General features: G+C 40.2%; 1 protein-coding gene across 1 annotated transcript in view; it reads right to left on the bottom strand.

Moving 5' to 3' along the window:
* atf6 (activating transcription factor 6) overlaps window positions 1–25,294 on the bottom strand; it is a 44,187-nt gene extending 18,893 nt beyond the window's left edge. Inside the window, exons 1-7 of the mRNA XM_053484016.1 lie at window positions 25,046–25,294; window positions 22,916–22,992; window positions 21,838–21,925; window positions 21,576–21,670; window positions 19,343–19,469; window positions 12,316–12,510; window positions 8,612–8,796 (exon numbers count right to left, since the gene is read on the bottom strand). Coding sequence (XP_053339991.1) covers window positions 8,612–8,796; window positions 12,316–12,510; window positions 19,343–19,469; window positions 21,576–21,670; window positions 21,838–21,925; window positions 22,916–22,992; window positions 25,046–25,172 — 894 coding nt within the window. The 5' untranslated portion in view covers window positions 25,173–25,294. The remainder of the gene's footprint in view (window positions 1–8,611; window positions 8,797–12,315; window positions 12,511–19,342; window positions 19,470–21,575; window positions 21,671–21,837; window positions 21,926–22,915; window positions 22,993–25,045) is intronic.
* Window positions 25,295–25,729: the final 435 nt, after the last annotated feature.

Consider the following 25,729-nt stretch of genomic DNA (forward strand, 5'->3'; position numbering starts at 1 on the left):
TTTTTTCATCAGTTAAAATGAGCCTGGCTTGTCCAAATGTGCCTTAGCGTACCTCAAGCTGCTCTGTTTGTGCTGTGGGCGGAGAAAAGGCTTCCTCTGCATCACTCTCACATACAGCATCTCCTTATGTAAAGTGCGCTGAATAGTGGTACGATGCACAGTGACTCCGTCTGCAGCTGATGTAGGTCCTTGGTGCTGGTCTGTGGGTTGACTCTGACTGTTCTCACCAGTCTTCGCTTCTGTTTATCTGAGATTTTTCTTGGTCTGCCACTTCGAGGCTTAACTTGAACTGTGTCTGTGGTCTTCCATTTTCTCAATACGTTTCTAACTGTGAAAACAGACAGCTGAAATCTCTGAGACAGCTTTCTGTATCCTTCCCCTAAACCATGGTGAACAATCTTTGTTTTCAGGTCATTTGAGAGTTGTTTTGAGACCCTCATGTTGCTACTCCTCAGAGAATATTCAAAGAGGAGGGAAACTTACAAATACCCCCTTAAATACTCTCTCTCTCTCTGGAGGTCAAGGGTCACTGAGCTTACCAAGCCAATTTGAATTCCAATAATTAGTTTTTGGAATCAATAAAATGACAACAGTGCCCAAATTTATAAACCCACCTAATTTTGTTTAAACAATTATTGCACACTTTCTGTAAATCCTATAAACTTCGTTTCACTTCTCAAATTCACTGTGTTTGTCTCCGATAAGATATATTTAACTGAAAAATTTTATCATAATTAATTATTCATACAGGAAAATCATGAAAATTAACAAGGCTGCCCAAACTTACGCATCCCACTATAATTGCCTATGATCCATCTGTAGTCAGGACTTTGACCACAGCAACCGTTTCGGCAAATATGGCACAGTCATTATCAAACATCGAATGTGTCACAAAGTTGTTCTGTCTGTAGCAGCCATGGATCAGAATCCTGCCTGTTCTTCACGACTGATTTGCTCCAGATATTTTTGTATCCAGGAATCAATGACCTTCATGATCACAACAATGGACAGAAGACTGATGTCATGCTTGCTTTAACATTCCCAGTCATCACCTTTCTTTAGGACTTGCATCACTTTGGAAACAACAATAATGGAGTCACACACAATGAGAACACACTCACTTGCACGTACAAACACACACAGGGAAGGTTTAGAAAGTATACAGATCTGTTTATTTGTTATATGCTTTACTGTGTTGTGGATTTGATTTGAAAAACATAACTTCAATTTGTACCCATTTATCTGCACTTAACCTCCTGCAATGATGGATCATGGAACAACTCCATATCCATTGGACACATTTCTGCAAGCTTTTCATGCCTGGATTTGGACAGTTTATCGCATTCTTTAGAGCTTATTCCCTCACGCACCCTCAGAATGGACATTGAGCAGCTGTGAACTCCTTAAGATCCTTAGGTGGCTCCAAAAAATGTTTGATGGGCTTTAAGTTTGGACTTTGGCTGGTCATTCAGGCACTTGTCCCAAGACTTGCCATTCCAGAGTTGTTTTGGCTGTCTCACCATCTCTCTTCTGAACATGTCCAAACCACCTCAATCTGGCCTCTCTGACTTCATCTCCAAAAACATCTAACATGGGTTGTCCCTCTGATGAACTCATTCTTGATCCTGTCCATCCTTGTCACTCACAAAGAGAACCTCAACATCTTCATCTCTGTTACCTCTAACTCTGCCTCCTCTCTTTCCTTCAGTGCCACGGTCTCTAAGCGATGGTGTCTTGAACACCTTTCCTTTTACTCTCGCTGATGCTTTTTTGTCAAACAACACACCTGACACTTTTCTTTAACCATTCCAACCTGCCTGTACCCGCCTCTTCACCTCTTTCCACACTCTCCATTGCTCTAGACCACTGACCCTAAGTACTTAAAGTCCTGCACACTCTTTACTTCTGCTCCCTTACCATTCCACTTGGATCACTCTCATTCACACACACATGTATTCCGTCTTGCTGCGGCCAACCTTCATTCCTCTGCTTTTTAGAGTGTAACTCCATCTCTCTAAAATTTTCCTGTTCCCTGCTCTCGCTAAAAAGCACAATCTCATCTGCAAACATCATTGTCCATGGGAACTCCTGTCTAACCTCATCTGTCATCCAGATGACGTCACCTGACCGAGGTTATATAAGCCAAAATTTGCGGTGTTTAATACACACATGCTTCACAACCGGCAACACAGAAAGATGTTCCCATAGCGTTTTCACACAGCAGCTCGTTCCCGCTTTTTCAGGGAACAGGGTTACAGCAAAGTAACCTGAGACGTTTTGTATGTTTTACAATGACCATGCATTAGTTGTGTAAGAAAACCGCTTTCCTGAGCTCGTACAGCGCTAAGAACGCAGCAAACGCTTTATCACGCAAACGTTTTTCTGATGTCATGAATCAGCGAGCGCTGTCTTGCTATTTTGTGGATTATTATTTATGTAATGGTAGAAGGATGCTAAGGTTGGAACTGCTAGGCAGGAGGTCTAAAGGAAGACCAAAACGGAGATTTATGGATGCAGTAAGAGAGGAGACACAGTTAGTTGGGGTGAGAGAAGAGGAAGCAGAGGATAGGGTTAAGTGGAGGCAGATCATTCGCTGTGGCGACCCCTGAAAGGGATTAGCCAAAAGACAAAGAAGAAGATGCTAAAAGTCTTTTTCGGCTGTTCCCGTCAGGAAATCACAGCAGACCATACAATCCGCACAGGTTTTACGTTGGATGCCCTTTCTGACGCAACCCTCCCATTTTATCCAGGCTTGGCGTATTATGGAGTGTGGCAACGCACCAACAGCGGGGCTTGAATCTCAATCCTCAGATTCTCAAATCAACAACCTAAAGCCTTAGTCACCTAAATCACCACGGCCCTTATATGTAAGAGTCTACGTATGTGAAAAAAATTGTGTCAAAACTAAGGTTTGAGGTAGGATGCAGAAAAGGCTGATTTGAGGCTATTTCCTTTTTACTTAATAGGATACAATTTGTTCTTAATGAAATACTATGCTGCTTGCTCATTTCATTAATTTACAATAAACTGCAAGTTATTTTCCATAATGTAGAGGATGACAAGCCTTATTATTGTCATGTGACTTTTAAAAAACAAGCACAGAAAAAATTCACTTAGAGATTTTGGGTGATTAAGTGGAGGCTAATTGGTAAAATGGCCAAAAGCAAATCCACAACACAAAGTATATAACACGGTGGTGAATATTTTTTTAATCCATTGTAAACAATATTTACACTGCACTGAGAAGGCTGTAAACTTGTTCATCCCAGCAGCATGCACACTGCAGAACTCACAGGATGATCCAACACAACATCACATGTGGAAATCCATAAGCGTTCATTAAACCCTAATTCATGCATCTGTGCTGAGTTTTAAATGCATGCACACTACATGTTGCACTCCACACAGATGGCTCTTACTGACTGTACAAGATGCATCCTTATTGGGCTGCAGAGACTCTCTTACTTAAGATTTACATTTAGGCATTTGGCAGACGCTCTTATCCAGAGCGACTTACATTTTTATTACATCTCATTACACATTTGAGCAGTTGGGGGTTAAGGGCCGCGCTCAAGGGCCCAACAGTGGCAACTTGGTGGTTGTGGGGTTTGAACCTGGGATCTTCCGAACCGTAGTCCAATGCCTTAACCACTGAGTTGCTGCTTAAGTTTTTATAATAGCAATTTGCATATATTCCAGAATGTTATGAAGAGGGATCAGACGAATTGCATAGTCCTTCTTTGCCATAAAAATTAACTTAATCCCCCAAAAAAAACCTTTTCAGTAATCGTCTTGTTAACTCAGGAGATCATTATGTCAGGCTGATTGGGTTAGAATGGCACTTGACATGTTAAGAGGAGGGTGATGCTTGAAATCATTGTTTTCAACCATCGTGACCTGCAAAGAAACGCGTGCAGCTATCATTGCATTGCATAAAAATGGCTTTACAGGCAAGGATATTGTGGCTACTAAGATTGCACCTAAATCAACAATTTATGGGATCATCAAGAACTTCAAGGAAAGAGGTTCAATTCTTGTTAAGCTGAATCTGATATTCGCCTTTGATCTCAAACTCAATTGTGCTCAGTGTGTACCAAAAAGAAATGAACTGGCATTGCCACTCCAGCTGTATGATCTACATCTTCTGAGTTCCTCAAAATAAAGGTAGGAAATGCGGATTTATTTTTTCGGCTAAAAAAAGTTTTTTAGGATAAATTGCTTTCTCCAGAACATACCAAATATACTTAGTTTAAAGGTCTACGAGTTCTCAGAGCTCTCTGAACACTTACAAATCCCCTGACAAACTTAAAACTCTTGGACCAATCTCAGAAAATAGTTTCTAATCACAGCATCCTTTGCTGTAATCCACCAGAGAAAACGCTGCTGCAACTACATTAAACTCAGTGAAACAGTAATCATCATCGTTCTGAAGACAATATTTATCTCGACATGGACAACTAATTCTGTAAGGTTACTTACACCAGAGCTAAGCTATCCTAAGTATGAGCAGACAGTCTTGCTAAATGATCATTGATGTCCCAAGCAATATCATAAGTTTGTATATTATCTTAAAGTTGCAAAGAGAAAAATTATTTTATTAGCTGCAAAATACAGTGATGGAAAATTATTCATAATTATTCAGGGGCGCAGCTTGGCATAGCATTTGTGTCCACTCTACAAACCCTATTAAAGTATATGGAGTGCAGTTTCCACTGATTTCAGTGCCATTTTTGAAGTAACAGGAATTTTGGGAAAACGAGTGCTCAGATAATTTAGCAAGATAACAGCAAGCATACTAATTAACTACAGTGAGGTGAATAAGTATTTCACCACCCTGTGATTGTGCAAGTTCTCTTACTTAGAAATCATGGAGGGTCTACAATTTTCAGCATAGGTGTATTTCCACTGTGAGAGACAGAATCTAAACAGAAAAATACGGAAATCACATTGTATGTTTTTTTTTTAACAATTTATTTGTGAATTACTGTGTCAAATAAGTATTTGATCACTTGCTTATCAGCCAGATTTCTGAAACTCAAAGACCTGTTATTGTGCTTTTAAATAGTCCAGCTACACTCTGCTCATGATTCTAAATTAGTAGCACCTGTTTGAGGCCATTAGCTGTCAAGAAGACACCTGTGACCCCACAATTAGCCAAAGTCTAAGTAGATACATGGGCAAAACCAAAGAGCTGTCAAAAGACACACGAGACAAAATTATAGAGCTTTACAAAGCTAGAAAGGTCTACGGGGCAACTGCCAAGCAGCTTGGTGAAAAAAGAACAACTGTGGGAGCAATTGGCAGAAAATGGAAGAGGCTAATGATGACTGTCAATGTCCCTCAGACTGGGGGCCAACAGAAGATCTCTCCTCGTGGGGTATCAATGATGCTAAGAATGGTAAAGAATCAGAACTACACGGGAGGAGCTGGTCAATGCTGTGAAGAGAGCTGGGACCATCGATTCCAAGGCTACTATCACTCATGGTAATACATATAACGAGCAAAATTACTGCCAAATAATTTTATTTATTGTTATATTTAACAAAACAGAAATGATTGTTCATTGCGGTTCACTGCTTATAATTCTCAGCGTACCCATTTGTTCCACAGTGAAATCTTGTAAAGTTCACCTATCTTTGGGAAATCAATCATCTCCATGAACTTTCCACTTGCATATTATGGGATGTTTCAGGTCTTTCCTGTGGCTCTGCAGCATTTCAGTGGTATAATAAATAATAATGTTGACTTCAGAAGCCTTGAGCTGCACCATGACCGATTCGTGTTTTATGAAATCCTTTAACAATAATTGTTTTTTAATGACACTAGAACGACTTTTTACAGCATTTATTTTATAGAACTAATTTATATTTTATATACTGTAAAATGTGCATGAGAAGAATATTAAATAAAACCAAAAGTATGATTAATCTATAAACAGCCAAATATAGCATTTGATTAGAGAAAATATCCCACCATGTAAAGTACTGTGCCATATGAGAAAAGTTGCAGACATTTTTACTAACTACCTTAATTTACTAACTACCTCTTTCTTCATTTACACAGCACCTCTGCCTTTTTCGTCTCCTGACGGAAGGAAAACCAGTACAGTGAGATAATAAAAGCTAAAGGTTACATACGCTTCCCTTCTTACAGAGAAACTGGAATGTGAATTGTCATTGTACAGCGGAAATCATTAAATCTGACAGAATGGATTATGGATGTTGCCTTTTGATATTCTCACTGGATGTAATACATTGTAGATTGTAGAATGCACACAAACTTTGCATAACAGGGCAGAAAAAGGTTATGGGATTTAGTAATAAACATGGCTTTGCCCTCTGGTATAAATGGACACAAAGAGCCCAGCAGGAAAAAAAACAAAAACAAAAAAAAATGATTTCTTTATACTGTATTCTTGTGTAACCGAACAAATCATTGCTGCCAACAGGGAAAAACTAACTGAACTGTACAAATCAAATGAAAATCATTAATGTTTCAAAAAGACTTTAAAGAAATGAGAACTATAGAGACTAAACCAACACAGAATCAAATAAAAGTGCAAACAACACAAAGGAACAAACATTAGGGCTGTGAGTTTTGTGTGCTTTGAAGCTGGATGATAAATAATTCAGCTTTTCGGTTTATCCTTCTTGCTGTTCTGAAGAAACACAGCATGATTACAGACTTGATGCAGTTAACTCTAAACCAGAATGCCGGTGCATTTCTGTCTTGCAGTGTGTCCGTTTCTATGTGTTTATAAATAGGATTAAACACTATTGCTGTAGTCATAAGGGTTTTACAGTGACTAGATAAGATAATCCTCCTTGCGATATCAGGTTCAACTGTCACTACTCACAGCAGCCTGTAAAGAAACATGAGCTTCAAACATGAGGGGCAAACACAAGAATTGTTTAAATATTGAGGAAAAGACATTGAGAAAATGTAGGAGGAACTGTAGGAAAACGTGGTGTTGTATGAACTCTCAAAGAAAAACGTACTCTGGTGACATGTACAGTCACACATCTGAAACCAGTGTCGCCTCCTGCTCCCTTACAAACCCTCTCTTTATTTTACACCCGCTCTCCTGACACGTGTCAGTCTGAGGATTTTCTTTTTTCCCAAACTGAGGACAGCCCATCTGGAGTAGCTCTTTACTGAAAATCATTTGATGATCAAATGTTATCAGAAGCAGAACCAGAGCCCCTCTTTCTTTTCCACTCTCCATTTCTCCATCTTGCTCCCTTGCTTTCGTCGGCTTGGCATCTGGTAAATGAACTCTAAAAACCATATGTGTATCACCTGCCACACAGAGCACGAACGCACGAGAGCCATGGTGTTGTTCACAACACCACTATTTATGAACAAATGACAGTTAGCTTGTCATCCTGTAGTTAGCTACAGTGAGTTTACAGTAGTTCACTTGAAATGAAAGCTCTGTTAAAATTTTAATTCTTGTACACAAACGGTTCATTACTGGACATTTGTAGGTTTAATGTTTCCAGAACACACACACACACACACACACACACACATGTTGGGTAAATATGATTAAATCAATAAAAGTGATCTAAAAAGACATTTGTATTCTGTAAAAAAAAAAAAAAAAAAAGTAGCAGCACTAATTGCAGTGTTATTGCATCATAAAAGGAAATAGGCCATTAGGTTCAGATGTGCAAATGCAGGACACGTATAATAAAAGCAGACTACTGCGATTTCTTTCTATAGCAGCTAAGCAGGAACCAGACAGAGTCAGTGTGCAACCAAAATAGATGAACATAATTGTGAACTGGAAAGGAAATAATAAATGCTTTTCAATAAATGCTTTTTTTTACAAAATAAAAATCTGAAAAGATTGGCGTGTATTTTTTTCCAACGCCTTTACTCTGATGCCCCTACGTAACTCTGATGCCTTTACTCTGATGCCCCTACGTAACTCTGATGCCTTTACTCTGATGCCCCTACGTAACTCTGATGCCTTTACTCTGATGCCCCTACGTAACTCTGATGCCTTTACTCTGATGCCCCTACGTAACTCTGATGCCTTTACTCTGATGCCCCTACGTAACTCTGATGCCTTTACTCTGATGCCCCTACGTAACTCTGATGCCTTTACTCTGATGCCCCTACGTAACTCTGATGCCTTTACTCTGATGCCCCTACGTAACTCTGATGCCTTTACTCTGATGCCCCTACGTAACTCTGATGCCTTTACTCTGATGCCCCTACGTAACTCTGATGCCTTTACTCTGATGCCTTTACTCTGATGCCCCTACGTAACTCTGATGCCCCTACGTAACTCTGATGCCTTTACTCTGATGCCTTTACTCTGATGCCTTTACTCTGATGCCTTTACTCTGATGCCTTTACTCTGATGCCCCTACGTAACTCTGATGCCTTTACTCTGATGCCCCTACGTAAAACCCAGCGGAAACAACTGCCTTCAGAAGTTCTCTAATTAGTTACTAGAATCTTGCGTGTAATTGTCCTGCTGGAAAGTGAACCTCTGCCCCAGTCTCAAGTCTTTTGCAGACTCTGCTGAGCCATGAATGTACATTATATCTTACACTGAAAATTGAGATCCTGAAAAACTTAACTAGTTGTCAAGACTTACATCCTCATCTGATGGAGGGTTTCTGAGCGGGATGCCTAGGACAGGCAAGGAGGCGGCAGGGGTGGTGAGGTTTGTGGGCCTGTCCTGTACCAGGCTTGGCATGCTGAGCACTTGGGGACCTGCAGGAACAACCTGTGGAGACTGCAGCTGCAGAACCGTGGGCTGAGAGAGCAAGGTGGAGTGACCTGGGCAGAGAAAAGAAATCATCCATAAGCCGAAAATCTACTTTGGAAGTAGGTTTGATCTTCCTAAGTGTGCACTTAAGAGACTCAAATGACAAATACAAAGTCTGTAAAAGGTACATGTGGATAATACCGTCAAGCAAAGTGGTACTTATTCTCTACCATACTCACCACCATCCACATCATCAAAGTGACTTGGTAGAGACAATGGTGAGACCGTCCAGCACATTTGGTGCTTAATATCATCTCAGTGTTTATTATTAAAGACAGGAATTAGTTACAAATTGTCCAGGGTTTATTCTTAGTTTAGAAACACGCCAGACTCGACTCCCTCATGGAGCCGCCATCAGTACCTGCACAATCCCATCCCAGGAATAAATCACTGCAGTCATGTGGGAAAAATAACTGAATTAATAAATAAAGTTATGGTACATGATATTTTTAATGGCTTTTCACCAGTGAATAACAGGCCAAAATAAAAAGTGCAAGTATTTGAAAACATCTCTCTGGCGAGCATTTCATATGTCGACTGGCTCCAGTACTGTATTATCTCCAGACACTCTACTCAAGTCATGTGACACACCTTGTGCACATCCGTGCGCTGTTTACTACAACACTGTGAGCATGTGTGTGCATGATGCATCTTTTATTTTGCAAAGCGTGTGTGTGAAAGTTCATTTTACGCGCACTGTTTATTTTTAACACGTGTGTGTGTTTTTTTTTTTACTTTATACTTTGTATTAATTACTTTTATATTTATATTTTTTTGGTTGTTAAACGAATCTGAGTTTTCATTATTTTTTAAGGAAGAAATTTTCTTTGATATTCAAGTTTACACGCGCGCACACCTGTGTTATAATAAACAGTCCACGTGCGCTGTACATACACAGACACACACACATACAAACACAAAATAAAAGAGGCTTTACACACACACACACAGGTCACAGTGTTATAGTAAACAGTACATGTGCATGGATGTTAATTATACCATTAAGAGACACAGACTAAGACAGAGAAGAAAAGACGATTACCCACAATTCCGCAGCGCAAGAGAGAGAGAGAGAAACCATTGGCTCGGTTGTGCTCACGTGACGCTCGGCGTCAAAACAAGAAGAGCATGCGTGATACATGATACTCGGTATTCTTAAACTTAGACTTGCTTATTTTTCAAGACAAAATCAATTAAAAAAAATTACAGAACACTCTCAAAGCGAAATATTTGCAAGCCGAGGTTCCACAGTATCTATCTATCCATCTGTCACACTGTGTGTATGTGTGTATGTGTGTATGGATGAAAAGAGAGACTGTGTTCTACTACTCAAAAACTTATATCTAAACATACATCTATCTGTCTCACCGTGTTTGTATTTCTTCTAGTATTATTTTCTTTAAAACATTAAAGTCAATGCAAATAATCTTATGGTTATATCTATTCTGTCAAAGTTTTTTTTTTCAGTAAAGGCACCACAGAATCGCGCCTTGGGTCTGTGTCTGGTCTGGTTTACATGTTCTCCCCGTGTGGGTTTACTCTGGGTAAGAGAGGCTGATTAGGCTGGTAGATTCCCTGTAGTGTGTTCTAGGCCCTTGTGATTAGACTTTTACTGTATATTGGCTCCTGAATGATACTTTTTGATAGCAAGACCCTTTTTAACAAAAATAAATTAAGAAATACATTATACACTATAGTATATACCTTTCAGCTCTTTTAACACGTTTTCACACTCAAAGTTACTTCATGACAAAAAGCTTATACAGGGTAGTACAACTCTTTCCTTTTTCAACTCTTTAGTGTTGTTTCATTAACTTGGCATCATTGGAAATGGGACGAACGTAAACTTTACCATTCACAGTCACCACCCTGGACGTTATCGCTCAGTTTACCGTTTACGTGTGCATGGGACAGAGCCGTTTCAGTGTGTTCATGCATAACACTGTTAATATTACACAACAGTGTTAATGTGAGTGTGTTGTTGGTCTAAACAGTGATGTCCTGTTTGTATATATTGTGTCACACACACTGATATAATCAGTGGATTATAATTTTTTCTTCTGGATATTTTTACACCAACTATGCGATGCACAACGTAGTAAAGCATCTTAAAATTCAGCACACGTGAGCCATGTCTCTGAGTGCTGTAATCAGCACAATGTGTGCTCACTGACTCACTGACTCTGACAAGATTTACTCTCTTGGTATCAAAATTTATCATTGAATGATGAGGATTTTTTTTTTTTCCAATACTCAATAGTCAAAATGGTCAGTGCCAAAAAGGAATCAAGGTTCGATACCTAGCCCTACAGGCAGTGGACTGGCACCCGGCCCAGGGTCTACCCCCCACCTCGTTCCCCGAGTCCCCTGGGATAGTCTCCAGGCCCCTTGCAACCCTGTACATGATAAGCAGTATAGAGAATAAGTGAGTGAGTAAGAAAAACTGTAATGAATTTGATGGTTACATAGTTACACGTTTCGACACACCAGCACACTATTGGGAAAGATAAATAATGTACAATTACACTATCTGTGTCACCCAGGTGGGGATGGGTTCCCTTTCGAGTCTGATTCCCAACTGTAAGTTGGCTCCGACATAAAGAACCAGCAGTGCATAAATGCGCACGCGCGCACACACACACACACACACACACACACACACACACACACACACACACACACACACACACACACAGCGTGTGTGTCTAATTAAACACAGAGAGAAAAAAGAAAGAGAGAGAGAGATTCTGTGGTTTCTTTCCTTTTGTTTCTTAACCAGCATTGCATGTACTCCAGTTGGAAGAAGTGAGACACAAAAACACCAAATGCTTTTAAAGCGACAAACGGATGTGCTGCACAAACGAGCCACAAAATCCACAGGATAACATCAAAGCCCTTTGCGTTAAACAGGTGCAAGCATCCGGCTAATGTAGCAATCATGTATAATTAAAGCTCAATCGTGTTAATATCATCTTTGGCTTTAACTGGTGGTTATTGTCATAGTTACCTAAAAAACAAAGCAAGAAGGCACAATGCTGCCACCAAAACAATCTAATTAAAAACAGAGCCATGTCAAAAGTAGAAATCTGACGCCATCTTTAGACCACAGTCTGCAAGTTTCAGCATTTACAATAAATATATAAAAAATGTAATTAATTTTGACCTCATAGCTCTGCTGCCTGGACCCCTGGAGAATCCACTTTGAGAGCCACAGCTCAAGAGCACCAAACTCAACAAAGTACATCTTCATTTCTTGTATTTTTTTATTTATCAGGGTCTAAATAACAGTTAAGTGAAAGTAAACCAGCATTCAGAAAGTTGACTTGTCAGTTATAACACCTTCATTTGCCACCGCCATATTCAAATCTGTAGAATAAGGTTCTTGCCTGCATTCTATATACTACATGAATATATTCTATATAAATGGTTAGCAAAATCATAACATCTGTGAAAAAAGAGGTGTCTAGATCCGAGGGTAAAACACACAAACACTTTTGGAGATAAGGGTATGTGACTAGACGCTTCCTGACCTGCAGTGGGGGCTGGCTGGATGGTGATGGGCGCAGGTTTGACCACGGGCACGATGGTGGCCTGCACCGGCTGGATGATGATGGTTTTGGTCTGCAAGGCTCCTGCAGTCTGAGTGATGGGAAGTGCTGTGATAAGGGGCTTCGGCTGAATGGAGACTTTGGGGCTCAGGTGAATTGGCCTCAAGACAGGTTTAACTGCAAAGAAAAAAAAAAATACTTACACACCTGTGATTCTGACTGGATAAAGCAATGGATTACATCAGCATTAATATGAGCTTACAGATATAAATTATATACAAAGCGTACTGTGGGCAATGCTGTAGTGTGGTATCTGCATTATAAAATCTGCAGCATTGCTTTGGTGTCCACACTGACAGAATGTGCTCTGGGAAAAGCAAGCTCAGCTAAACCAGGGAAATTTAATGACACATATAAACTAAAATATAGTTGCAAGCAACGATGAGCGGGCCCAAGCACCCTGCGCCATTGCCACCCCGGGTGCACCCCATAAATTGTTTGATCTCAATCATTTAAGCCACATGTGTGTGTGATGTATGAGCGAGTGTGAGTGTGTGTGTGTGTGTGTGTGTGTGTGTGTGTGAAAGAGTGTGAGAGAGAGAGATCCGAGTGTGTAAGTGTAAATATTTGTGATTGCAAAGAGCTGAGGATACCGGAAAAAAGCGAGTTTGTTACTCACACTGTGATGTTTCTCCATGTGATGTCCCTGAACGTGTCACTCAGTATAATCACACAGAAAGTTATTAACCACTTGCAAGTTTAAGGCATCTTCACGGCTGTCCCGTTTGAGATATCAAAAATCCCTCTACAGCCTTCCAACCTGTCTGCCAAATTTCATGAGTTTTTGAGAATGTTAAGGTGCCCAAAAAGGAAAAAAAAAAAAGGAAAAAGAATCCTTAGGAAATCAAGATGGTCCTGCACACACTAGTGCTTGGACCTAATAAATTACCAATCCCCACTTTAAGCTAACTCAAGACAGGTCCTGGGGGTCTTAACATGCTCAAAAACTTATGAAAATTGGCAGACAGGTTGTCATCTGTTACGCATGCACCCCCCCCCCCCCCCCAAAAAAAAATTCTGCTTTGAAGCTTCTTTTAATTAATTTTAAAAGCTTGCGTTATGCTTTAGCGCAATTATTTGTTTGGCGTGACACAGCACGCTTTTGGATACAAGCCACCACTTATCACTGACGAAGAAGAAGCGCTTACGTCACCCACAAAGCGGGAGGAGACACGAACAGTTAGCTGTGTATTGATTTGAGGGAGCGTTCTGTTGCGGCTGCAAAATGGAAAGGAGCGATAAAAATATCAGCGAGTCAAGAGAAGAAAAAACAAGCAAGAGAAAATCTTAGAAATTGTCAGTAAAGGCTTATGTTATGCCTGAGCTGTAATTTTTTAAACTTTTAGTTTTGAAAATTAAGTTGCACAGTGTAGTGTTTTTGTATAATTATTTATTTGAATGTGTGTGTTATGCGTTAAAATGCCTCCCTGCCATGGATTGCCCCCCCCCACACACACACACACATAATCAAAATTTCATGTTATTATTATCAAATATATTATTCCTATTATAATTAACCCTAGGCACGTGACAAATGAATACAAAATTAATTAATAGAAAATTAAGACACGTAATACAAATTCTCATTTAATGTTTATTTTGTAGCACATTTATTTTGCAGGGGTTTGTCATGTATATATAATTTATACAAATAAAATTGAATTGAATTAAATGTAATACAAAAAGTTTTGAGAAAACCCTCATGTATGTTACACCGTTCCGTGCGGCTCGCTCGGGAATGCCGTGCTATGACTTTTGGTGGGGGGCCGTCGGACGGTGCACCCAAAATCCCCCCCAAAAAACGCCCCGAAAAGTCCCCATAGACTTAACATTGGGACCGGCCTCTGCTGTGACATCACAGCCGTGACTGTGATGCACCGGAAGGCTTCACCACGCAGTGGATGGGGTCCACGCTCATTAGGAGTGACCCGGCCGTCGCAGAGGCACACTTAAAATTTCTCCAGAAATTTTCACTCTTTAGTTCTGTAACTTTGTCGTAGACCCATGAATGAGGTGTCAAATCCTATGGCTTATTCGGGAATGGGGTGCTATGACTTTTCTAAGGGATTTGACCCAAAAATCCCATAGACTTACCATTAAAACCAACTTTGACTGATTGTAGCGCAGAGAGGAATTTTTTTAGAAACGTAAAATGTACCATATTTGAAGAGGTTTGCAACCTGTGTCAGAAGATACCCCACACATGGGTATAAGTTTTACCCCCAGGGCACAAGAGGTTCCCAAATATGCCCCATTAACTTATAACGGGGATTTTGGCAAATAATCTTTCATCCTGTGTCTTCCTCATTGAGATTTACGGTTTTCTCACAAATGCCATCGGAGCGAAACTTCTTCCCTCTATGTCCCTCTAGACGACCATTCTAAAACTGCTCTCAATTGTTGGCTCAAATTTAACATCGGAGGGTGTCTTTACACTGTCACCACATCAGTCTAATACACTCTATAGGCATATCAATTTTATATGTTATAGTCTGGACGTTCCTGCCACTCACGGTGGAAGAATTTTTGCAATCGGATATTTTCAATAGCTACAGCCCTAACACACATACACATTTACTTTATGCCATAGATTTGTTCTAGAGACAATTTGTTATACCTTTACTAGGTGATTTTTTTTTTGCCTTATGTCTGTTTTAGAGACATGTTACAGGTCTTTAATAAAGATCTATTTGTTTTCCTTTCATATCATTTCATATTCACACTGTAAAACATGTCTGTGTGTGTCAAAATCGTGATTAAAATCTAAGAAAATGTTACAGACCTTGGAGTTCAGCTTATAAAAAATGGGAGCAAAAATAAAAGTGTTGCCAGCTTCGTGTGGACGGAGTCTTAGAGAAACTAAAATGCACACCTCCCCACCTTAAGACCCTCGTGGATCTGAGGCCTTTCTGAAGAGAGCAGTAATCCAGGCCTCTTCTTAATTTTGTGTAAATTTCAAATCTTCTGGATTCTAGATTCTAAAACTGACATTGTTAACGTATTTAATTCATGGAACGGAAGAAATTGTAATTTTCCTCATCATAACATACATTGTATTTTTTGATCACTCTATACACACAATTCTCTTTGGTATTTTTATAGAATGTTTAAAATTTATATATATAAAAAAATTATAATAAACCAAATAAAATGATTCCATTTGTATAAAGCATAAAAATCATAGGTTGTGTATCGAGTGATTAAAACCAATATACGGCATGGTATGATAAGAAACTTTTCATCTCTTCCATTCCAGTGATTAAAAAACGGTAACAAATGTAAATTTTGGAAACCGCAGAAGCTCAGTGGTCCGAACACAACGTAATAATCTTTGTATAATTTATGACTCATGGCATAAATCCACACGAAGCGCTTCAGTTTCAAATAATTACTCAACGTACCAAAAACGTATCAAACATGTACAAAAACAGAAGTCACACTACATTCATAAAATACTCTGATTACAAACAACAACACAGCACAACGCATGTCTGTGAATGGCTGAAATGTGGTTGTGAATAAGCCTTTTAGCAAATGTAAAATATTCGCAAGAACCGTTCATTTTTTGCGGAGATGAACGTGCGCATGTCATCCCCAGATGAATAAAACAAACACAAACCAAATTTATACTCGCTAAATAAGCACCGTGTGAAACTTATGCCAATGTGAGCCGCTTTATTTCAGCCATAATATACTAACATATATTTGCTGTGTAGTGGACCGCGCACAGCCTCTTGCGGGTGAGCCTTTCTCCGAATATGCCGTTGTAACGGGGGTGGAGCTAAGGAAGTAAAGTGAGGGGGCTATAAAGGTAATAATGTCATCTCCGCAGCAGTGTATGCGCCAATAATTCACTTTTCATATGAATTACATAATCTGCTATTTGTTTTCCATTAGTTCATTTTTAAGCAACCATTACACTTTCTATAAGTATATATTTTTCACGTCTGTGAAACAAGTATACACAGAGTTTCGGTTCATTTTCTGGGAAGCTTAAGTTCACCGTATTGGAATAGCGCTGTATCCCTGTTTGCTTTCATTATTTTACAAAATCATAACGTTTTGTTGTCATTGTGAGTGCACCTAAATAAAAGTAGAGTCTTATAAAGGCTATGTAGCTTATATAGTTTTATTATATCGTTTTTGCCCATTAATCTGACAACACCTGTGGCTCACCCACTTTTTCTGATACACACCCAGAGTTTTCTGGCTAAACAAGTGTTACACATGATAAAATATAAAGGTTCATTGTGTTAACATTTACTTATTCGATGCAAATACAAAACCTATAGCCTAAGCCTATATTTAATATGAATTCTTAATTTGTACTGTAATTTAAGTACTGTGAATTAGTTTAATGTTTTAATTGCATTTTATATTAATTTCAGGTAATAAATCTACTACAAATTTAAAGAACACAAAACATAAGATGACAAAAAAAAAACTACACGCGTAGCTTTTCTACTTACACATGATAAAATCTAAAGCCTCACTGTGTTAACATTTACTTTGCTAAATTCGATCCTAATTAGAATTAATTTATTTTAAATTCTAAATTTGTATTGTAATTTTAATACTGTGATTATGAATTCGTTTAACTACAATTTCACCTGTTTTTATTCGCTACTATGTGCAGCTCTAAAGGGGTTGCGGCTCATTAATCCTGCAGAGAATGAACTGATGCCTGAGTCGGTTTATAGTTATATAGCGCCACTCAGCCAGCAAACGCACAAACCCAAATGCTGCCCCCGTGAGGCGCGGCGGTAAAACTAGAATACCGCTTGATTGCCATCTGTACATACACTCACTGCGTATGTGCAAACAAAAGTTTCCACATCTTTCTCTGATTTTACGGAACGCCCATAAATCCATGCTGCTAGTGGGATCTTGCGGTTAGTTTACAATCAGTGAGTAAAAAATTTATTATTTAAAAAAAAAAATATGATGCATCCCTGGCATCATACACAAAGCATGTTTCGCTTGAAAAAGAACAGCTTGATACTGCGGTGCCTTCACTATCTGCCAAAACAGACACACACTTCAGCAGATAACACACACAGTATAAACTCATATATAATGATTATAATTTCTAAAAATAAATAAATAAATAAAAAAAAGAAATCGGACATTGCGATTGAAACGGTTACTCAGTACTTGAGTATAGGGCTGGGCGATATGGCTGAAAACTGTATCACGATATCAGTGTTTCGTATCGGTCGATATTTATAATTATTGATATTTTAATGACCCATTTAAAATAAGGACCAGGAGAAAAATATATTACATTTAAACATTTTTATTTTAAACTTAACCTTCCTGTGATCATTGTCCCCTCAGTTATTAAGACAGAAATGTCAAAAACCATGGAAAACTCAAATTATTAAAATGTAAACATAAGTCTAAAGTCACAATGAACACTTAACAATTATCTCTTAACATTTAAGGTGCAAAATGAAAGAAAATGTAAGAAATGCTTAATAAAGTGTAATAAAATAGTGCATTTTCTGCTTTTGAAGAGGAATCCAGCAGACCAGCACGAGACAACAACATGGCGCAACCAGACGTGATACTGTTACATGATTGATGTTACTGTATCACTCCCTACGTTGCTAGGTTACCAGAGAGCGAGTGCCTTTGTTAATGCAACTGTCACGGGCAACCGGAAGCGGAGCAGAAGACTAGCAGTTAGCTCTTGTAGCATGGACGGTAAATTCAAACGCGGAAATAGCGCGAACAGGCAGGATAACCACGCGAGTCATTGTAAGAACTCTCTCACGGCGAGAGCAAGAGTTTACACAATTATACCCGCTGTTTAATGTGCGTAAACGCGGAAATGTGAGATGAGCTGGAATATAGAGCCTGAACCTAGAGCCTAGAGTACGGAATGCACCTGAAAGTTTGTAATATCGCCTGACAACGCAGAAAATAAAAGAATGGACATGCATCGACTCGTTTGTCTTTCTCATCACTGCATGGGCATGAATTAACGGGCTGTTGCGCTGCCGCGAGAAACGACAAAATAAAGCAGGGAAGCTAACACCGCGTTCTAGCAACACACACTCAATCAGGAATTGGACCCAAAATCACATAAGATCCGGCAAAACGTCAGTAACGGCATGGGCGGACTCAATGACTGAGCGATGTGAAGCGCCATCTTGTCTCCTTTTATACTTCCTGAATCGCGACCACCGTACTACTTCAGGGTCCTAGTGCTGGTCGCGGAGCGAGTGCGCATGACAGCAACCAAACTAGCAAGAAGCCTCTGTTTTCTTCCGACAAAGAATAAAAATGATCGAACGTTTTATCGAACACATTTTTTATTGATATCGATCACATGTCTATCGCGATACATATCGTTATCGTTTTATCGCTCAGCCCTACTTGAGTATCTCTTCACCAAATCCTTTTTTACTCTTACTTGAGTAATATTATTTTGAAATACAGCTACTCTTACTTGAGTAAATTTTTTGGCTACTCTACCCACCTCTGATGAGTACCAAGAATCATGTGTGTGTGTGTCGGCGTGCTCGTCGGCGTGCTCACTGATTGAATCGTCTAAGTTTCCATTATTTCTTAACAGGAAAGTATTTATACTTTACTATTCAACCACTGATCCTATACTTCGTCCGCCCCGCAAAGGCCTCCACCACCTGTGACTGGAACAATGCGAGCAGCTCCGCCTCAATCACACAATTAATCCACTCATTAACCCTTGAGAGAATAGACTAAGTCTATGGTCTATAGAAATGTCACTTAGTGATAAAACCAGCAAACGCAAACCCCTAATGCCGCTGTAATGCACATATAATGTGTGACAGAAACTACAAAGCACTTTTGTTAATAAGAAAGTCTTCCAAATGCCTAAATGTAAATACACACGGACACAAATACAAGTCGGTGAATGGTATAAATTGTCAATATGCAACACTGATTGGCTGAGAGTTTTCACCTTTTGTCTGATTGGTCTTCCTGACCAGCTTCTTCTCAGGAGGCAGGTCAACAGAGCTGCTGGAGTCGGAGCAGACGGAGAGCGGAGAGGGCTGAGACTGAGGCGAAAGCGGAGACGGAGCATCGTCCTGCAACAGCAAAGACAAGAAAGATAAATGCATAAATTAAAGCAAAATGGCAAAGACGAGAGAGAGGACGATGTACTCCACTCGGATCCTTCTTCCTAGTCTTGAATTGTCTTCAATGTAAAAATGAAGACAATTCATAAGGCACAAGAAAGTGTGAGGGTTTTATGGGTAAAGAAAGTAGAAGGATTTCCCTCTTACTCTTTCACATACTCACACACACACACACACACACACACACACACACACACACACATCTAGATAGTTTTATGCTTATTATTAGAACAGCTGTGAACAGTCAATCATCATCACTAATTCCCAAGCTTCAGAGTGCTTTACCCTATACACATTTTGGCCTGTTTCTGAGCACAGGACCACCGCTAGCTGCTTCTCTCTGTTTTTTTTTTTTTTTTTTTTGACTGATTCTGAACTCAGCAATGACATTCGGATATTTAATTGGACTACTCTCCTTGTCCCTTTACACGAGCATGGCAGGGAATTGATTTAAAGTATGTTCCACTCTACTATAATAGTATAGTGCTCATCCTATAATAGGCAGATCACTGTGCCACCTTTCAGCTCGTTAGTATCGTATTCCTGGTTATGCTATTACACATCACAGACCAATACAGTAAACAAACAAGGCAGCTAGTGGCAAACTTAAATGTTGAGTTGGGAAAACATTTAAAAGATGAGAGGTAATTTTCATTATAGGTATACATCAACTATGAGAGACAAAATAAGAAGAAAAAAAATCCAGAAAATCACATTGTAGGATTTTCAATGAATTAATTGGAAAATTCCTCTGTAAAATAAGTATTTAACTTGCACATTTGGTGGCTGACTAAATACTTTTTTGCCCCAGTGTATGCAGAAGTAGCGCAACTTCCAACCAAAAGTGGAGTTACTGCTGGTGATTCGTCTACTACAACTTAAGTGTTTTTTGTCATTGAATACAACCTATTATATTTGGTTGTTGATATTAGACCTTTTGCTTAGAGTCAGATTAACAGTTGTGGAACAGCAAAAGGAGTTCTCGTTGTCACCCATGTTCTCACAACTGTGAATAGTTATTCACTTTACTTACTCAGGAAGAGGACAAAATAAACTGAACAGCAGCTCCTTGTTATTTATTTGTTAGGCAGAAATGGCCTTTAAATATATAAAACCAGGAATAAAGCTCCTAAAAAATAACTTTCAGATATTTGACCTTGATCTGGTTAGAACTGTAATTTCACATAAATCCAAACATTTAAAAACAAGCAGACAAAAGGTACGGATGAAGGGACATACGACCTAAAAAAAAAAAAAGCAAAAAAAGAGGCATAAAACTGCAGCTTGTTTGTTGATAAGCTGATAAGTTGATAAGACTATAGAATAAATGTTTATGACAACAAAGTCCTCTGACTTCAGATTCCAGATCATCGTGGGATTTTAAAGTGATATTTTAAAACTTTTGCTTGAAGACCTCATTGTCATCCTGTTTTGTTTATTTTTTCTGAGAAACTGAATTAACAGAGAAAATCCCCAAGCACTAGTTAAAGCTGTCAGATCATGACAGTTCTACACACTACAACAACACAAAAAAATGTTCCCTGATCATTAAAACATCCCTGAAGAGGTTTATCTGGTTCCGCCCCTGTGTGGTCTGCACAAGTCTCTACTGAGTTACTCAGCTGAAGACAAATATCTGTGAAGCAATGTATTACAGTTAGAAAAAAAAGTGATGATTACTGAGTTTCTCCTACTCTTGAGCTCCCCACCCTCATTTCCCCACATTGTAGATTAAATTATAGAAATGAGAACAGATGTTTTACTGCGACAAGCTGAAAAGTGCTTGAACTGCACAGTACCGTACATCTGAAAGCCTTTACAGAAAGAAAAGTAGAGGTGTCTTTTCTTAAGAGAATGCTCACAAACGCAAAAAGGTAACATCAACAACATTTACAAATCAAATGAGATGTAAAATGGCTGAAGAACATGACTTGCTTTAAACACACTCAGAGTAAAGAGGGTTAAATATCCTTATGGATATTCTTATTGCAAATCACACACACACACACACACACACACACACACACACACACACACACACACAAGTTTACTTACAAATAGAGAGCATGGTGACTGGGCCTCTGCTGACGGTGAAGACACTGAGCTGAAGGTGTGTGTCGGAGAGCTCGAGTCTGCTAAAATGTCTCCCTCTGCAGGTTACACAGATAAAGCACAGTTCACAAGAACCCCACTGACTGGAGAAATGAACAGTACCTGTTAAGTTACTGTTACATTGTCATGAGATAACTGTTGAAGTCCAGTAGAGTGTTTGTCGACCCTGCTGCTAACGTAAGCCATCAGAGTGCAGGAGATCTACCTGTACACATGCTGCTGGTGTCTCCCCATGCCTCTGAGCTCCAGACTGGGAGATCCATGTCCAGGTTCACATCAGAAGCGCTCCCAATCTGTGAAAACACACGTAACAGCTCTCCTCAGCATTCCAGAAGGGAAAAAAAAACAAACATCTGTTTTTAAAACTTAAATGATGTTCTCGTGTGCAGGATGAACATCAACAACACCAGCATGCAACACTCAGAAGTAAACGAGTCTCGAGGCTCAAACTTAACAGTTCTGAGCTAAGAAACGTTATTAATGAGTCGATAAAGCACGAGCATCGCTTCACCTGCATTCACATATGTTTGAATAAAACCCAGACCAGGCAAACACACACACACAATGAACTGTTAAAATATATGTGTGGAAGTTGAAATGCATTATGGGGAAACAAATTTAATGCTCTTTGGCCACAAGAAAAGATTTTAAAGCTGTGCTTCTGAGGACCTGCTAAAACAAATGGGAACCCAAAATGATTTCTGAACAAGCAAGCTTCCTCTGGATAAACACCAGTTTAAACTATCTTCAAAGAACAAAGCTTACTTTCTGTTAGTCGGAACAACAAGACAGTCACTGTAGGATTATCATGTTCAACCTGAGAAAGCCTCAGCGACAAGAAGGGGGCAAGAGAATGCAAACTGGTGCTGAAGAACCAGCGTGACTTCCTGATTATCACGACACACAGAGAAATGGTGGAGAAAGCTCCTCTTCTTCTCCTGGATTTTGGATGTTATGAAGGACTCAAAGCTGCACTGTGCACTGGAAGAAGAACATTTACAGCCACATCTCATGTTGTGCAGACAGTGAGTGCACTGCCAGGCATGGCGCTGACGTGTCACGATCAATAGCTGAAGACACCGCTACATGGCTGGAATGCTTTGGCAAGATTGATCGGCTTTAGAGGCTGAGAATTCAGCAGCTTGACGGTTTAAAGTAGTTTTTAGTTTAAGAATCTTATTGTTTTACAAAATGGGAAATTCTTGTAATGAAATAGAGAAGCGTGTGTGTGTGTGTGTGTGTGTGTGTGTGTGTGTGTGCATGTAACTCATATGCGGACTTACATAACCTGCATTCTCGAGAGCCTGCAACAACTCCTCAGCATCTCCCAGGCCGTCTAACTCATCAAACAGACTGATATCTACAAGAAAAGAACATAAAGATGATGATGACGGCAGATTTACCAGAATTACAACATATTTACAGTGAAGTTCCATAATATGCAGATATCTTTCCAAAGCAGAACACACTTTATGGTGAACTTTCACCGATTGCGACGTTTATCCAACACCACTCTAAATCACCAAGATGGCTTCATGAACGCTAAGAGCCATGTCTGTCGCCACATCATTCATCACATGTTTCTTTAAACAGAATTTTTATTTTTTAATCAGCCTTTGATTAAGTCCAGTTCACAGGACTTGCTCAGCTCCCTGTACATGTGCTCTTACAACTCTGCTCTCAGAAGCAGTGCATCAACATAGATCTGCGTGTGATTGACGGCTGCCCATCAACATTAGTCAACACCCTCTGCCCATCCAGCTGGGGAGTGTAAGAGTGGTGGGTGGGTAACAGTGTTCCAGACTGCTGGCTAACACATGAAAATGTTCAGATCTTACAGGCATTTCCTAAAGCAGTTTAACATGAGAGTTATGAGTGCTGATGATGATGATAATGAGGCTGCTTCACCCAGGAGATGTCCGAATCAGCAGGATCTCCCTGCATCCCTTTACAAACCACATCTACATCTCACAAAAGATTACAGACCTGTTCCTGCTCAACACAAACAAAGTGTATCACTTACAGTCCTGCAGAAATAACGCTGAAGGAATGCCTGGCAAGAGATGTTACATGGGACACCTGGTACATCTCTATATCACACCACATCCCATCACATCCCATCACATCCCATCCCATCCCACCACATCACACCACATCCCATCCCACCACATCCCATCCCATCCCACCACATCCCATCCCATCACATCCCATCACACCACATCCCATCACACCACATCCCATCACACCACATCCCATCACATCCCATCACACCACATCCCATCACACCACATCCCATCACATCCCATCCCATCCCATCACACCACATCCCATCCCATCCCATCCCACCACATCCCATCCCATCCCATCACACCACATCCCATCACACCACATCCCATCACATCACATCCCATCACACCACATCCCATCACATCCCATCCCATCACATCACATCCCATCACACCACATCCCATCACACCACATCCCATCACACCACATCCCATCACACCACATCCCATCACATCCCATCCCATCACATCCCATCCCACCACATCCCATCACACCACATCCCATCCCACCACATCCCATCACACCACATCCCATCACATCCCATCCCATCCCACCACATCCCATCCCATCACACCACATCCCATCACACCACATCCCATCCCATCACACCACATCCCATCACACCACATCCCATCACACCACATCCCATCACATCACATCCCATCACACCACATCCCATCACACCACATCCCATCACACCACATCCCATCACACCACATCCCATCACACCACATCCCATCACACCCCATCCCATCCCATCCCATCACACCACATCCCATCACACCACATCCCATCACACCACATCCCATCACATCCCATCCCATCCCACCACATCCCATCCCATCCCATCCCATCACACCACATCCCATCACACCACATCCCATCACATCACATCCCATCCCATCCCATCCCATCACACCACATCCCATCACATCACATCACATCCCATCCCATCCCATCCCATCACACCACATCCCATCCCATCCCATCCCATCCCATCACATCCCATCCCATCACACCACATCCCATCCCATCCCATCCCATCCCATCACATCCCATCCCATCACACCACATCACATCACATCACCCCATCGAGCTGAACAACAAGGGACGTGTTGTCTGGGTCTGTTTGGGTCTGACTGGGGCTGACTGGGGCTGACAGCACAGAGTGCTTGGACCCGATCATCTCTTCTTTAAACTGTTCGGACTACAGGATAGTCACGTGATTCCAAACCGGATGTGCCTGATCAACGGCTCTCTGCTCACACACTGCTTCGGTTTACCATCTAATTCACAGCCTTTCTGAACTGAAGTGTGTGTGTGTGTGTGTGTGTGTGTGTGTTTACCCCACTCTCCGTCCTGGTCGATGGCCATGCTCGCGCTCCGGTCGCTCGCGGCTGTAACAGTGTGTGTGGAGCTCGACTGATCCTCGACGTTTACCTGTAACTCTCTGGACATTTCTCTTACAGACATTAGTTAAAAAAAAAAAAAAAAAACGGACGATAGAATTCGAGTTAAGCTCGGGATATTCACGACATCTCAGCACTCTTCTAAACACTTCCTGTTAGTAATGGGTCTACGTACACGTCTGTGTTTAACACAACAGCTACGGGTGCCGAGGGGGATCCTGCGGGAACAAGCGGCCGCGCAGGCGCACTTCAAACAGCTCGTGCTTCAGCATAGAGATATACAGTATATCTATTGAACCAGTAGAAAAAAATACAGAACATATTAAACACATTTACAAATAACAGCAAACACAATAATAACAACAACAACAACACACACATGAGAGAAAGAGAAAAAAAACATTAATCAAAACAAATAATTATACATAAAGGACAAGGAACTATAGATTTAAAAATCCAAAAAAATACACAAGAGGATGAGAATTATGTACAAACCTCGAAAAAGATATATCTAGAGACACTTCAGTTAAAAAATTATATCATAATTATCTAAAAGTCTATTCTTCTTCTTATTAAACTGAATTAATTGAAGAGAATTTAACATTGAGGTCATTTCTAGAA

The sequence above is a fragment of the Clarias gariepinus genome, chromosome 23 (genome assembly GCF_024256425.1).
Source record: "Clarias gariepinus isolate MV-2021 ecotype Netherlands chromosome 23, CGAR_prim_01v2, whole genome shotgun sequence".
In the NCBI taxonomy this organism is placed as follows: domain Eukaryota; kingdom Metazoa; phylum Chordata; class Actinopteri; order Siluriformes; family Clariidae; genus Clarias; species Clarias gariepinus.